The sequence below is a fragment of the Scylla paramamosain genome, chromosome 6 (genome assembly GCF_035594125.1).
Source record: "Scylla paramamosain isolate STU-SP2022 chromosome 6, ASM3559412v1, whole genome shotgun sequence".
Lineage (NCBI taxonomy): Eukaryota > Metazoa > Arthropoda > Malacostraca > Decapoda > Portunidae > Scylla > Scylla paramamosain.
In genome coordinates this window covers 27,380,372-27,396,783 of record NC_087156.1, presented here as the reverse complement: position 1 = coordinate 27,396,783, position 16,412 = coordinate 27,380,372, and the positions used below count along the sequence as shown (strand labels likewise).

Here is a 16,412-nt window from a genome sequence, read left to right as displayed (position 1 = left end):
AACGAAGTAGAAAGATAATAAAGAAAATGGTAGTGATGATTAATATGATGTCATATTTGCCAGGTTGTGCTGTATACTGAACTCCAAGGACAGACAACAGACTTTGTTACTGCCAAACGTGGTAACCAGACAGGGCGTGTTCCAAGGGCTTACATTGAGCCTCTGGATGACTGAGGCCTTTGTGCAATTTATTCTTGTTAAACTGTTAAACTGTTCAGATTCTGTGTGCATGATTGCTCATATGTAGGGAAAGTTTTACATTATGTTTTGTTGTGAGCATATGTAAATATGGATGCACAGATATGCATTTGGTAGGGTTTTCTTAATATTATTTGCTTGTTTGAATGTTTGTATGGATGGTTGTATGAGTTAGTGAACTGATTTGTCTTGACTTGGAGAAATGTAAGATAGTGCCAGTCTGCAAAACTTTGATCTTTATTTACAAGGTAAAGAGTACCTTTCTTAATTTTAACTTTTACTTGCATAACACAGTACACCTGTTTCATGAATAGTCATGTTTAATGATGAATGATGAATATCCAAAGTATTATTATTTAGACATTATCTTGCATATACATGCTGTACTTTTTATTACCAGGTTATATTATCATCAAGAGAATGTTTGCTTTGTGAAGTAATTATTAAGAGGATGACCAAAGGCCTATTTTAATATTTAAGTGGTTAGTAATGCTTTATAATTTCTTTATGGAGAAGCTATTTCTGTTGGTGTGAAAGTAGCTGATATATGAGTAAGATATGTATGTGGTACATGTTGAATAAGTCTAAATAGTAATTCTTTGGAAATTTGTTTAATATTCAGGAACAAAGTCATTGATATTTGGTGTTGATAAGGACAAAATGAAGGTACTCCTGTGTCTAATGAGCTGAAAATCCGAAAGGAAGAAACTCTGGCATTTTATTCCTCAATAAATACATATTATATTAATTGCATGATGTCAAAATGTGAATTATTATTATTATTATTATTATTATTATTATTATTATTATTATTATTATTATTATTATTATTATTATTATTATTATTATTACTATTATTATTATTTATTTATGTTATTTTTTTCAGATTCAGAGACCCTCTTAGTTTTCTCTCTCTCTCTCTCTCTCTCTCTCTCTCTCTCTCTCTCTCTCTCTCTCTCTCTCTCTCTCTCTCTCTCTCTCTCTCTCTCTCTCTCTCTCTCTCTCTCTCTCTCCCCCTTGCTAAATGGTAAAATTAAGTTTCCAGTTATCCTCTCATGTCTCTGTCTATTAAAATCTGACAGGAATGGATTGTTTGATGCAGTACTGGTTCTAGTGCATAATCTGAAACACTAGTGTATTTTGCTATACATACATATTTAGTCTATGAGTTTTGTGTGTTGTGTTCATAATGAGCACAGGAACAAAAGAATATTTGGAGTTAAAGCAAGTTATAATGTAGATTTAACCAAATAATGTTGTGGCATTTTTAACTATATGTCTGGTCTTGGATTGTTTTGTGTAGTCTGAGTGGTGATGTGTTACCAGGGTTTCTCAGTCATTCAGCACTTGATTCAGACCAAGTGTAAGGGGCTGCTTTAGGATTTGTGCAAAGTATTGGAGCCTGCTGGATTGGGATGACAGTGAATCAGGATTTACTGAGGGTGAATTAAATTGGAAAATCAATTTGTGTTTGGTCTTAAGTGGTGTATGAAAAAGCTGTGACAGTTTTGTTTGTAAATTTTGTTGGGGGTTTATCATGGGACTTTTCAATTTAATTAAGTATTTGTTTAGGCAGAGATGATATATATATATATATATATATATATATATATATATATATATATATATATATATATATATATATATATATATATATATATATATATATATATATATATATATATATATATATATATATATATATATATATATATATATATATATATATATATATATATATATATATATATATATACATACATACATACATACATATAAAGTCATGCCAGGCCCTTTTTTTGTTATGTTATTTATCTAAAAATGTGCAGAAGAATGAGCAAGTTATAATTTTGGAATTAAATATATTTCAATTCTCATGATTTTACATTTTAGTGAAGCAACAAGAGCTCACAAATCCTTTGATGGGAAAAGTGAGTGTGAAGTAAGAATACTGACTTCCAAACTGAAATTGTGCCTGTGAATAGACATGTCATTCATATTAATATCCTTTTTTATTATATAATATGGCAAAAGTCTCATAAAATGAGGCATACTTGTTGTATTGCTTAGATTTTGGCATGGTGGTGAATAATAATAATATAATAATAATAATAATAATAATATACAAAGAGAGGATGGGAAAGTGATGTGACAAATGTTATTGTTGTCCTAGTCTATAAAGAAGGATGTAAGAAAAAATATGCTGAATACAGAAAAATGCATTTGTTAAGCATTTCTGAAAATGCATCCTAATTGGGAGTGGATAAAACAGCTACTAAATTGCTGAGGAGCAAGCTGGTTTTAGAGTAAGGAGTGTTGTGAAAAACCTTAACCCAAGGATGGTAATTTAATTAATGTTTCCAAGGGGCAGAAACGTGCTGCATTCATTGTTTTTTCATTTTTTTAATAATTAATTAATTAATTAATTATTATTATTATTATTATTTTTTTTATTTTTATCATGACATATTTAACATGTCTTACAAATCTTACTCCATTAAAGTATAATTTAGATTTTTGTTTACATAACTTGGTGTACCACAGAATACTTGATTAGATCTTTGTCATGTTAAAACTCTTACATAATAGGACAATGTTAATCTTTAACCCCTCAAAAAATAAAATGAAAAAATAAATAAAATAAAATGGAATAAAATAAATAAAAATAAGAATTAAAAATTAAACTTGAAGCTATTTGTAGGCATACCCTTAGAGGGCAGTTATCACCTCTCTGTCATAATGTCTCTAAAAAGATGAGATTAATTAGGAAGTTGTTCAGAAACTGGTGCTAATTACAGTATGGGAAAGCATGTATTTAGATATTTGTTTTTAGTTTTAAACCTATTGTTATGAAAATATTTTCTATATTGTTAAATTGCTATATAATAGAAAACTAGCAACCAGATCTTAAGAATACAGTTTTTCTTAAGACACACAAAGATGGATGTTCAAAGTAGGATTTCTTTGCCTTAAATGTTATACATAAAAACAGTACATTGAGAGTTGGAAAAGATCATAATGTATAATAATCTTTCAGATTTATCTCACTATATGACTTAGATTTTAGTTTTTAGTTTCAAATTTTGAAAACAGATTTAAAAAAAAAAACAAGACACAAGGATTTTTTTTACATTCAAACTTAATATGCACTGATTGCTGTGATTACGATAATGTTTTAGCTCTAATGTTTTACACCCACTGTTGAAGATCCTGAGCTCACCATTTAGAGGGCTGAGTTTCCTCTATAAGATAGTTGAAAACAACCTACATAAAGAAAGATATTTTTTTTTCTTATCTTTTAAAATGTTTCCTTTATCCCTTTTACCTGTATGAACATTCTGACATACTTTCAACAAGGCTCTGGAAATATGCAAGGGTCATTTTGAGCTTGGAATATTTAAATGAGTTGTTCAACTGATTAAGTTTGCTCATTTATGTTCCATTCTCACTTATTAATTTTAAATTTTCAATGAGATTTGTGTTGCCAAGCCATTTAAGGATAATACTGTTCTGGATATAAAAGACTGAGCAGGGAACAAGCAGCAGGGAAGCCTGTTTATTCCTGCAAGAGGTGAGGTATCACTGGCAGCAAATAACAGTTTGTCTTGCTTATTAGAGTGTATATACATGACTCCTAGATCTGTCAGATGTATGATGAATGAACTGTCTCCCAGTGTATGGGCTGCAGGAAGACCAATTCAAATAGGTCTCTCTAATGCAATGGTTCTCAACTGGTGGTCCATGGTGACGTTTTAGGTTGGTCCACAGGATGTTCACTGCATTTGTTGATAAACTTTGAATAGAAAATTTTGTATGAACATTTTAATTAAAATAAATAATTGGTTATTTATTTTATTACATTTCTATTTAAAAAAATATACTTGCAATCTATAAGTTACAGCTGATAAGTAATTTTTAAGTTTAATCTATAATGAATGTTCAAGACTCTCACTGCTATACATGACCAGAGCCTGAGTACATACTTGTACTGTGCATGACAAGTTGACAAGCCATCCTGTTGATTTGTGTCAGCTGCCACATGGCTACATAAGTTGTAAAGTGCTGTGTATCACTGGGCTGGTGGCCAGTAGCTACTAACTGCTGTGTTGATAGTTATGTTATTTGTCCAAGACTCTTTTATAGGTATGGATGTGTAATTTGGTTTTAATTTAGTTTTATACTCTAAAATTTATAAATTTAAAAGAAAAATGTGGACATAGTGAAATATTTCTGGTCACTTATGCTGTGTGCTATATTATGCAGATTTATGAAATTATGACATATGGTACTTTGTGTTAACTTTACCCGCACCTCAAATTGAAATGGTCCACATTTCTTATTTACTGAATTTTTTTTATTGGTGATTTGTTGCCAGAAATAAAGTGAGAATCACTGCTTTAATGGAAGGGGCTCTGTACTTTCCATGTTGGGTGCATTGTGACAAAATTTTGATGTTTTCTTGAAATTATCACCATATCAGCAGTGTACCTAATATAATGAGTTTATAATAATATCACCAAGTTTACATACTGAATTGGATGTGAACGCTTTCTTCCTTATAATTTCAACAGTATTAGTAGCCAGTATAGTATTATTCTCTGTGTAATTTGCCTAGTAATGCATATATGAATTATGCTCTTGTTGTTTTATCTATATATCTACATTTATTCAGTCTGATGTTAAAATCATGAATCTTTCCTGCTTGCTTTACTTCTGCTTTCCATCCATTTCAACTGTCAATACTTTTCTATGAAAGTTAAATTTCTTGTAATTGCATAAGTATTTAGAGATTTTTAGATATATGCTTATCTCTTACTGTAAAATCTTAAATATCACTGTTAAGTCTTCTCTTTCTCTCACCCCTCACCCGTCTAATATCAACAAAAATCAGTAAAACATGTGTATAGTAATTTAATTAGATTTGGTTACATAACCAAAATTTAAGTTTATATTCTGAAATTATGATGCTGTTTTCCTCAAAATAGTTACTGTTAATGTTTATTTGCTAGCTATCAAAATTTCAGTTTTAGTAATTTAGAGTTGTTCTCTGCTGTACATTTGATTTTGTTTTAGTTGCAGTACCATTTGATATTCCTTGTCTTGGTAATGGGACTGCAGGTTGGTGATCTGATAACTCAGGGGTACCTGGTGAAGTAATTTAGAAAATCACTAAGGAGTGTTATTTCAGAATTAATACAGAAATTTTTATGATCGTTTACTGTACATGTAAAACATGACACATGTTTGTATATTTCTATCAGTGTAGTGGATGCTTATGTATTATTCTTGATGTCTCAACTGCTTTAAAGGATTAAGGATGTTGCAGTGCTCTTGGTATTTTTCTCAAAGCTTTTTATTGCTTCTGTGTTTAAAAGTGTGTGTGTGTGTGTGTGTGTGTGTGTGTGTGTGTGTGTGTGTGTGTATTTACCTAGTTGTGATTTACAGAAGGAGTCTAAGCTCATGTCTAAGTGTGTGTGTGTGTGTGTGTTTGTCTAAAAACCTGTATAATTCTTTTTCCTACAAATACTCAATGCCTTTGAAGAACAAACACTTTGGAATCAGTATTATAACCCTGTTCTGGTGATGATTCCTGATACATGGTTTAGACTTGGATGTAGTTAATCAACAAGCCATTCTTTTGCACCAAAAAAAGATTTGTTTGAGATTATATACAACACCCAGGGAAGAAAGTAACAGATCCAGTGTATTTATAACAGTGATTGCTCTTAGAATTTGGTTGCTTATAGAATAGTACTACTCACCTTTTTTTTGTATAAAAATTCATGAACACTTGTTCACCATGTTTAAAAAAAAAAATGAGAGCAATTTGGAGTGTTTATCTTTGAATTTCTTGGATGCATTACTTTCTCTGAGTGTCTCATGTAATCACTGCACTGTCTTTAACTCAGTGCATAGTAATGAACCTGTGATGCCTGAAATTATTCTTTTAAGAATGCTTCATAAAGGTAGGTAAACATTTTATAAATTGAATTAGTGCATACAGTATATGATTACATAAATTAATTGTTTCCTACAGTAAAATATTTTATTGAGTAATGAAGAAATTAAGTTTTCTTAATTCAAATAGAATGTGTGAGATGAGCAACTGGAAGCATGAAAAGAAGATGATTAAGTTAATTTTGTTTTGAGACAAAACTGAACTTACATATAGAACCTACCCACATATATGCTTACATTTTATCTCTCATAATCCTATCAAGCACTGTTATGTCTCTATATCCAACGTAAGAAATAACTCTGTGATTTCATAAGGTTCGTCATGAATTCTTGATAAGTGTCTTTGCATTGGACAAAGTTCTCTTTCATGCATGTCTTGGATTTAACCTGTACTTGTACATATATGCATACTTTTGAAAAATTGGAGGTTGAATTAAATCAGAATAAAGTTTTAGGATAGCAACATTTTTTTTTTATTGGTTTGCCTATTCAGGAAGAGTCTCCCATTTAAGTCATCAATCTGGCACATGCAAGATTCTCAGTTTATGACTAGGATCTGTGGTCAAATTTCATGCTAAATAAATGAAATATGAGCAACCCAGTGACATAGGGGTAGCACACACAGCTAAGAGGACAAAGCTTTGAATACCGGGTTGGGTAGAAGAAGAGGATTGCTGAAGAATACAAGTATTCAGGTTTCGGAATTATGCAGAGGCAGAGGCGGTATAAGCAAGAATTATTCATGAACTTATCCCTCTCTTTCATACAACTGGCCTTCTCCCATGCAAGTGACTCCAATCAACAATTTTGAGCATAAACTATATAGGTTGAATGTAAGTAGACAGGGAAGCAGAATCATAGGAGTTAAATGAAAATCCCTTTTATTACACATACCTAAATACATTAAATGAAGACTGGCCTAGGAAAAATATAACAGTAAATAAGAAATGTTATAAAGCCAAAAATAGGTAATTTATAAGAATACTTATAATGTGTGTGTGTGTGTATGTGTGTATTATAAGATGATGGCTGGTCTGTTCAAGAAATGGGTGATGCCTTCCTCTTCCTTACCATAAGTGTGTTTTTGTATTCCTTGTCTTCTATACTCTACCCAAGAGTGGTGCTACATGAATACATTTTATAAAGCATTGGCAAATACAGGATACTGGAACAGATGTGTTAATCCTTTGACTACTATGGCTTTTCCTTCAAGCTTAATAAAATCTTGTACAACAAGTTTAGAGTTTGATTTTGGAAGACACCAATGACAGGAAAAATTAAGCTTAGTGTCTGTAATTGTTTTTGATTCTCCAGATTATATACTGTCATACTGCCATTAGCATTCAAAGGGTTAAGACTATGCTGTATTCAATATCAGTCACCTAATTTCTGTACCACAAACTTGACTGTAACTTAAAAATGAAATGCAAATATCACAAACACTCTTTAAAACTAAATTTTTTTGAGTAAAAATTTTATATCCAATATGTATTACAGTAATTTATACTAATAAAAAAGAAGCTATTGAAGATAATGGAATGAAGTAATGTAATTTATTGGGGCATTTCTTTTGGATTTGGGTTGTTGGCTATGTCTTCTGCTGCTGCTTGCACACACTCATTAGAGCAAAAAAGCCAATTTTTAGCCATCTTGAACTTCTTCCCCAGTAGTGCAGTCTTGCAGGAATAGCACTGGAAGCACTGAGGGTTTGCATGGTAGAAGTACCCACGATGGCTGCACCTGTTTTCCTCAGGTGCTATCTTCTCTTCACAAGTCTGGCATGTCTATAATAAGAGAAATAGCATAAGAAATAGCATAAGAGAAAATTATTTTAGAAAACAAAGAACAGATGGTCAAAAAGTAAAATAATTCTTACAAGCACTGATTTTTGGTTTCCTGTTTAACAGTATCTTATATTTGTCACTAGATCACTATTACATGTTATGGAATCTATTTTGATACTCATGTAATGTTTTCATATCACAAAGTCTTTTAAGGATGAACATGGTACCTTAGCCTGATAAGCCATGTGGCATGGCAGGCAGTATGGGAAGCTATTTTTATCTGGCACATATCGCTGGCCAGCCAGTGGTGTGTCACACACATAGCAGCAGTAGTGATGAATATGCCAGTTAAAGTTGTCAGCTCGGGTCCATGAGTTTCCAAATATCAGCTGGTTAAGAGAAGAACATGAAATAACAATGATGATTTTATCAATATGATTGTTCACTTATTTCTGATTTAGACTTTTATAATTGAGACATGGAATACAGAGTATATGTGTTCTCTTTAGGCTGTAAAAGAGAAATATGGGCAGAAGGCTTTCCAGAAAACAAGAAAACAATTTTTCTTCTTTCTTGTATGTTATCCTCTCATGTAAGGCAAAACTTTAGATATCTAAGTAACAACATTACATTCCAGTGAAATAATTACATTTTAAAGATGATGATATGTGGTTATTTCAGACAACACAATGAACAGCTATAGTAAGAGTATTTCTACATACCTCGTCACAGGCTTTACACCTTGGCATGTCCATAGCATCTGTAAAGTGACGACCACAATAAACTTTTCCATCCTTATAGAAATAGATGAGATCAGCCAAAAGTTCTTTGCAGGTAAAGCAGCAGAAACAAGCAGGATGCCAGCACTGTAAAGAAAACAAAATTTGTTTTATATAGTACTTACATACTGAAACAAAGAAAGATTTATCTATCTATCTATCTATCTATCTATCTATCTATATATATATATATATATATATATATATATATATATATATATATATATATATATATATATATATATATATATATATATATATATATATATATATATATATATATGGGACTTATATGGTACTGTGGTACTGTGCATGTTTGGGAGCCAATAGGTCCTCAGGTGCACAGGCTTGAATCCTTGCCACTGTCAGAGGTTAGGAAGGACATCCATTTGTGATAACAGTTCCTAAATGTCAAAACTGAAGTCCTCCATTAGGAGACAGAATTCTAGCCTTGATAAAGGATCAGGAAAGAAGAAAAAATAAGTAAATAAGAGAAAAAAAAATTATATATATATATATATATATATATATATATATATATATATATATATATATATATATATATATATATATATATATATATATATATATATATATATATATATTAGGGTAGGTCTATGTATATATTTATTTCATAGCAATGTAAAAAGAAATATAGACTTATAAAAATTGCTACCTTATCTGTTCCTGCTCTCTCACAGAAGATTGCTACATCCCCAACAGTCATGGGAAGACTGCAGTACTGACATGAAAACTTGCTCTTCTGTCCAGGCATCTCTCCACTCATATCTTGAGACCGCAATACATGACTTTCACCAGGAAATAATACAGTTACAGCTGATCCTGGTGCTACTTGCATGCCTCCTGAAATGTTTATTGTATCTTTGAAGAAAGTTATATGGATATCAGGAGTGTTTCTTGTTCCACCAAAACACCAAAACACCGATAGCTGCAAAACACAGCACAATAAAGGAAATGAAACATTAAATACAAATATTAAAAAGAATTTGGTAAAAATAAAAAAAATAAATAAAAAATAAACAAATAAAGTTTTACCTGATAAAGTTTCTTTGTAGGCATCATAGGGAGCCTGAACAGCTTCCTTATTTGTGATGCTTCCCTCCCTTGGTGACATTTGAGGCAAAATGCCTCTGCCACCCTCCTTGCTGGGACTTAAACCAGCAGGCCTTTGTGAAGGTCTGTGGCTACCTAGAACTCCAGCTTTTTCATAAGCAAGAGTAGTGGCCGGCTCTGAGCCTCCCATCTGGTAGCGGTGGATCATGGTGTCTCTACCAGGAGAGAAAGCCTGGTCTACTGAGGTAATGATTGGTGCCTTTTGCAGAGGGCCATCTACATTAGGTAGGTGGCCTTGTTTGCCTGGTAGAAAGCTTTCTTGGCCTGGCAAGAGACCTTGTTTGCCTGGTACAAAGCCTTCTTGGCCAAGGAAAAGACCTTGTTTCCCTGGTACAAAGCCTTCTTGGCCTGGGAAAAGACTTTGTTTGCCTGGTACAAAGCCTTTTTGGCCTGGCAAGAGACCTTGTTTGCCTGGTACAAAGCCCTCTTGGCCTGGCAGACCTTGTTTGCCTGGTACAAAGCCCTCTTGGCCAGGCAGGAAACTCTGTTTGCCTGGTACAAAGCCCTCTTGGCCTGGCAGGCCTTGTTTGCCTGGTACAAAGCCCTCTTGGCCTGGCAGGCCTTGTTTGCCTGGTACAAAGCCCTCTTGGCCTGGCAGGCCTTGTTTGCCTGGTACAAAGCCCTCTTGGCTTGGCAGGCCTTGTTTGCCTGGTACAAAGCCCTCTTGACCTGGCAGGCCTTGCTTGCCTGGTACAAAGCCCTCTTGGCCTGGCAGGCCTTGTTTGCCTGGTACAAAGCCCTCTTGGCCTGGCAGGCCTTGTTTGCCTGGTACAAAGCCCTCTTGGCCTGGCAGGCCTTGTTTGCCTGGTACAAAGCCCTCTTGGCCTGGCAGGAAACCCTGTTTGCCTGGTACAAGGGCCTCTTGGCCTGGTAAGCCTTGTTTGCTTGAAGCAGTGGTTGCCAAGTTTGATCTTTGGTCATGACCTGAAACAAAGGATGGTGGAGGTGGCCATTCATTTCCTGGACTTGTAGCATGTTGATGAGGACCCTTCATTGCATGAAGACCACCAGTCAGTTGGTCCTTGTATGAATCAGGAGATGGGAAGCCCTGAGTATGAGAAAAATAATTCAGTGCACAAACTGACATAGTGCTGAACTTAAAATTGCTCCAAAGCTCCAAATTAATGAATCATATTACTATAAGAGAAAAACAAGTATTAACACTGAAAATAACAACACGTGAAGGTCCATTATATATGTATTTTACAAGCAGATCCTTCTCTGTTTTTTTTTTTTTTTTTAGCTTGCCAGTTGTTTAAATGTTAGTCTGCAGCATTTCTCATCAGAGCTTGCTTTTTAGTTTTACAAAATGTTCCAGCCACTTTCCAGTGATGAAAAAAAATAATAAATAGACTTTACTTATTTATACCTATTATGGATAAGATAAAAAGTAGTCTACCTTCATCCATCTACTTCCTTTCTTTAGCTTAAACTTTTTGAGTAAATGCCTTGTTTTCCAAGTAAAATCCATTAAAAATGACAATTAAACAAAGATCTTAACTGAATACTCCATTGGTGTTGATGATCTGCCAATAAATATGCAGACATTAGTTGAAACTAATAACTGCAATAACTGTATCTACTGTTAATCTTAACACTCACCTTTTACAGTGATGAACAACATATTACAGGTGTAAAAAAGTTTCCTTTACTTACCTGTTGACTGCCACCTGTCTGGAGGCCAGAAAGTTGTGCTGTGATGCCTGGCACACCCTGGTCTTGTCCCAGACCCCTCAGTGGCCGAGACATTGCAGGAGCCACACCATAAGTGTCACTACTGGCCAGAAACCTTCCAGATTCTCCTATCATTCCTCCCATAAACTCCTTGAGCCCTTGAGGCACTTTCTGCTGGTATGGCTGATCTGTTATCTGAGTATATGGCATTGCATAGGTACTGTCATCTTCTTTGTAAGGAAGACCAGTCTTCACAGGTGATACAGGGTAACTGTGACCCACAATATTTCCAGTGCCACTATTAAGTTGAGGGTCCTTCTGCAGGTGACTAGGGAGGGGCTGAGCAACAGATGGTGTTGGCATGCCGGCAATCTCCTGTACAATACCCTGCCCAGCCACCTGCGTCCTGATGCGTTCCATATATGCCTCAAAAGACTGGAGCTCCTCAGTAGGCATATTTTCACACCTCTGACTGGCATCCATGTCATACAATGGAACCTGTTGCTCTAGCTGCTTACGTCGCTCCTTAGCTGCCTGTTGGTATGGTGTCTTTATAGCATCATATTATGGAAAGCTTATTTTCTAAGGTATTTCATATTAAGTTCATATTTTACATGGGTGGTACAAGGAAATCCATTGTTGTGGCAGCCTCACTTCAGATCCAGCCACTGGTCTCTTTTCTGGTGGAAGAAGTGCCATGTAGCGAGCTGCCAAGTTTCTTTCTGTGTTTGGTGGCACCCAGTCAAACTTCACCTTCTCTGGTTTTCCTGTTTCTTCATTGACCATATCTAAGTTGTTTCCTGCAAAACAACACTCATCAGAAAATGTGTGGGTACATTCTGTGTACATTTAAAATAAAAAAGATACATATACTATATGAATATCCAAAAGAGCTTCATTATGACACTCCAAACAATAGATTTTGTTCACTAACCAAAACCATTCTCATTAGGTGGGCCACTTAAAGTCTTCTAAAAGAAGGTAACTTTCTTCTGCTTGGCATGGTTAGTATACAATAAAGTCAACTTGAGAAATAACAGCCCAAAGGCTTTCATTTCATTTTTTTAATACATTATCATAACATTGTTTCCAATTCATGCAACTGCATTCTTGATACAATTTATTAAAGTGAACTGAATACTATTACATTCTACTGCAGCAGTCATCATTGCAAATAATTCTAACAAAATTATTTGTCATGTTAACAAAGATGAATAGCTGAATTTGATGAAAACAAATTATGACTATAAAAATAGTTTTTATACCAAAATCAAAGGTTCAAATTAATTTAAAGAATAAAACAGAAAAATGTTGCAATTTTGCTAAATTATATATAGTGGATGAATTTATGGAATACAAAGAAGCCATGAACCAACCATAAGAAAACTCCAGCTCCTCTTTCTTGGTGCGTGCTGGCCGCTCAAACAATTTGCCGATGACCACCTTACCAATGTCCTCATCGTCATCCTGCACGTCATGATCGTCCTTCCCACATCGACAGTTCATGCATATCTTCCTGTTTTTTCCCAAATGTTACTTTACCATGCTCAAAACCTCACAGCAGTAAATCTTGCTTCAGTATTACAGAAATACTTCATGGTAAATATATATATATATATATATATATATATATATATATATATATATATATATATATATATATATATATATATATATATATATATATATATATATATATATATATATAGTGCAAAGAAAAAAAATGTATGTATTGTGAAGAAAAAGTTGAATCCACAATAACACCAGACAGTACATGCAGCAAAAAAAAACCAGTTACTTATTATATTATCACTGATGAAGTTGTAGTGATACATATTTGATTGAAAAAAGAAAAATATGTTTTACTTCAATATACACCATACCCATGCATTCTTAAAAGTCAAAAGAGGGAAAAAAACTGAACTGTCTTGAAAAACAAACTGAAAACTGATGGCATCCTGCCACATCAGAAGACTATACACACATCAAGGACCCAAAATTCTTACACATATTGAATATTTTAATGTTTTAGGACTTCACTATATCAGCTAAAACAGTTTCATCTAGTAGATACAGAAAAAATTACTACATTTACTACGCAGACATAAAACTGTGAAGTTTATCAGGTTAAGCATGTGATTACTGATTAGTTGTCAACCCTCACATCCATTAGTAATCATGAAAGGAAAAAAAAAAAAAGCGTGTGCACCACTTAGCCAAGAAAAATGTGTATGAACACTTTTGAGTGAGAATTGTTCAGGCAGAGTCATGCAGCATGACAGTAGCTTACATGGTGGTTATGGCCCATAATTAGGGTATATTTGCTGGCCTGGAAGCATTACCAACATGTCATGGTGTTGCCTTGGAGGAGCTTGCATGGCTGTCTGCGGCACCACAACACTGCACATCACAGCGAATGCTCAAGGAAGAGTTCAACTGAACACGTAAGGACAGTCCAGATGATTGGAAAAAAAGGAAAGATGAGGCTCAAGAGGATTGTTAACAGTAAGAAGTTAACATTTATGCATTGTCTTTTGTCCATCTTTGACTGTTAGAAGCTGTGGTGTTCAGTGACAAGAAATTTGTTACCCACAAATTAGACAGGAGGAAGAGAGCATGTACTCATGAGAAGCAAGCAGGGAAATAAAGAGTTATAGAATGTAGAAATATTAATCTGCATGTTACACACCAGGTGAAAGTACTTGAAGACTCCAGTAAAAGAAGAATCTTGTATCTGTCACACAGCCACTAAATCAACACTGTCCATCAATCACTCATAATCATTTGCTGACATATTACAAATCAATAATAAACTTGTGACACATAAGCATGTATATTCAGCAACTGGATATATATCTAGAACTTTTACAAGGATGCCTATCAACAAGGTGATATTTGTAACAAATATTATACTTGTGACATAGACATGAGCCCACTGCCATTACTCACCTCCAGAAATGTAGCTCAAACCCAGGGCACTTGTCCCCACACTTATTGCACTTAGCACCAGCCCCAAGGTCATGTGCTAGCCGGGGCTTGCGCTTTCGCCGGTTCTCAATGTCAAAAATGTAAGGATTGGGTTTGACACTGCCCACCTCTGCTGACATGGTGGTGGTAGCGGCGGAGACAGCGTCTGTAAGAAGGTTTTTTCAGTTGTTGTGGGCATAGGTTAACTTAAGACAGCAGAAACTGAATATTTGTTTCAGTCTTACAATAATGACTACCTTGGGCCATTGTATGACTTCTGAAGTCTTGAGTGAAGAGCCTCTAAGTCTGCTTCATGAACTGTCACACAACAATGCTTATCAGTTAAGTAGCAAAATGCTATATCTGTTATCTCTGATATCATGATAAGCACTACATCTTAAAAGTTACATATATATGCATCAGTACAGATTTCCACCATAATCTTTAATGTTTTTTTTTGTTCTTGTTTACTTTGTAGATTTTTTTATGCAACATCTTACCTATCTGTCTTGGGTAATTTTTCCCTAGACCATCATTGTATTAGCAATTAATCCTCCATCTTTTGTTATCTGAACAACTAACATGATCTCTCATTTTTTTTTTTTTCTGAGAGAGGAGCAGAATATTTAGAACTTTGCTTCCTAATCCATCACTGCTTCTTCCTTCTCTCTCAATACATATTTACTCTTAGTATTCATCTCTGGAGGTTTAAAAATATGATTTGCATTAGTTACCTGTTTTTTCTTTTCTTCTTTCACAATGTCGAGACTGCAATAATATTCCCGATAAAAATTCCCTTTGAAACAAACAAATTGCAGTAATTTAGTTTTTATGATGTTGCAAGTGCATGATTAGACACACTGAAGCTTGCCAAACAAGTTGTGTCCATCTGTGCTGCTAGATTTTCCAAATTCTAACATAATTTCTTTGCTCTGATTTATTAAGAAACTCCTCAAGGTAACAGATTTTAGTTGTGATAAAATATATCCTCCTGTCGAATTCCTTTCTTTAGTCCCATCATTTTCTGACCAAACTTCATGCAGTGTTTTAATTACACATCTTATGTGTACTACAGTACAGTATCATGCAGATATATCTCCTCTAACTGGGATGGAAAGTTTATCTCTGATTAGCCCTCTGTAGTACTAATGAGTGCCTCCCTCACCCACTGCCATAACATACTTCAGTGAGAAGAGGTGCATGCATAAACACCAAATGTTTTTTGTTTTAATACCTGGTGTAAAAATATTGCGTTTTGCTGTATACTCTTTTCAAAGATGTGCCCAGTGTTCATAACAGTTCCCAGCAAGTTAAACGGATAGAGCTCTTCTGGCATTAATACTGGCTGATGCTTCATGGGAAATAATCAATTTCAGTAATACTACTTTAAAAAGCCGCCGAAATAAGTAAATAATGGAAATGTCACTTTAAAAAACTGTCATATTTTTTAATATTATTGAAAGAAAAAAAATAATATAATGAGCTGATCACATGACTATGCAAAATATTTCCTTTCCGTGCACTTCAGAACATGCGGGATGCCAGCTGTCAAAATCAGCTGATAGGGCAGGTGTCCTGGGGAACGTGTGGGGAGTGTTGTTAGCTTGTTTGGGGGGCAGCGAAGCCCACTCAACTTCTTGTCCTAAGCTGTGCCTGAAGGCCTGGAATTAACCTGTATTTCGCCTCACCTCCAGGAACAGGCCGGGCGGCAGCAGTGCACAACAAGCCACTCCCTGTTCTATGAGGGAAGTCGGTTGGTGCTTGTTGGCACCTCGACACTTCATGTAACCTGTTGTACCCAGTTTATTAGATGGTTTGCTACAAACTGACAAGGTACACCATGGTAATTAATTGTTTATGTAAGTGCTAGGTACATTATAAAACTAGTCATTCACAAGCATATTCCAAGAAAAATATA

The 16,412-nt window shown here is 34.4% G+C and overlaps 2 protein-coding genes across 9 annotated transcripts in view; one reads left to right on the top strand and one right to left on the bottom strand.

Moving 5' to 3' along the window:
- Nucleotides 1-6,619, top strand: part of LOC135101554 (endophilin-B1-like) — a 37,718-nt gene extending 31,099 nt beyond the window's left edge. For all 4 annotated transcript variants that reach the window (XM_064005655.1, XM_064005654.1, XM_064005653.1 and 1 more), the window contains one exon: nt 64-6,619. In XM_064005655.1, the coding sequence (XP_063861725.1) occupies nt 64-174 (111 nt within the window). In that variant the 3' untranslated portion in view covers nt 175-6,619. The remainder of the gene's footprint in view (nt 1-63) is intronic.
- Nucleotides 6,620-7,020: 401 nt separating this feature from the next.
- LOC135101550 (LIM domain-containing protein 1-like) lies at nt 7,021-16,341 on the bottom strand. Of its 5 annotated transcripts, XM_064005650.1 has the most exons (11): nt 14,752-14,818; nt 14,477-14,660; nt 12,904-13,043; nt 12,182-12,327; nt 11,510-12,061; nt 10,295-10,901; nt 9,776-10,255; nt 9,396-9,583; nt 8,663-8,806; nt 8,168-8,329; nt 7,021-7,940 (listed from the first exon to the last, which is right to left on the bottom strand). In XM_064005650.1, exons 1-11 carry the CDS (start codon nt 14,759-14,761, stop codon nt 7,710-7,712), a joined length of 2,844 nt encoding a protein of 947 aa, XP_063861720.1. In that variant the 5' UTR covers nt 14,762-14,818; the 3' UTR covers nt 7,021-7,709. The 5 variants fall into 5 exon arrangements, with proteins under 5 accessions (XP_063861720.1, XP_063861717.1, XP_063861718.1 ...); XM_064005647.1 differs by lacking the exon at nt 14,752-14,818 and adding an exon at nt 16,183-16,341 and having other exon boundaries at nt 9,776-10,901; XM_064005648.1 differs by lacking the exon at nt 14,752-14,818 and adding an exon at nt 15,729-16,149 and having other exon boundaries at nt 9,776-10,901.
- Nucleotides 16,342-16,412: the final 71 nt, after the last annotated feature.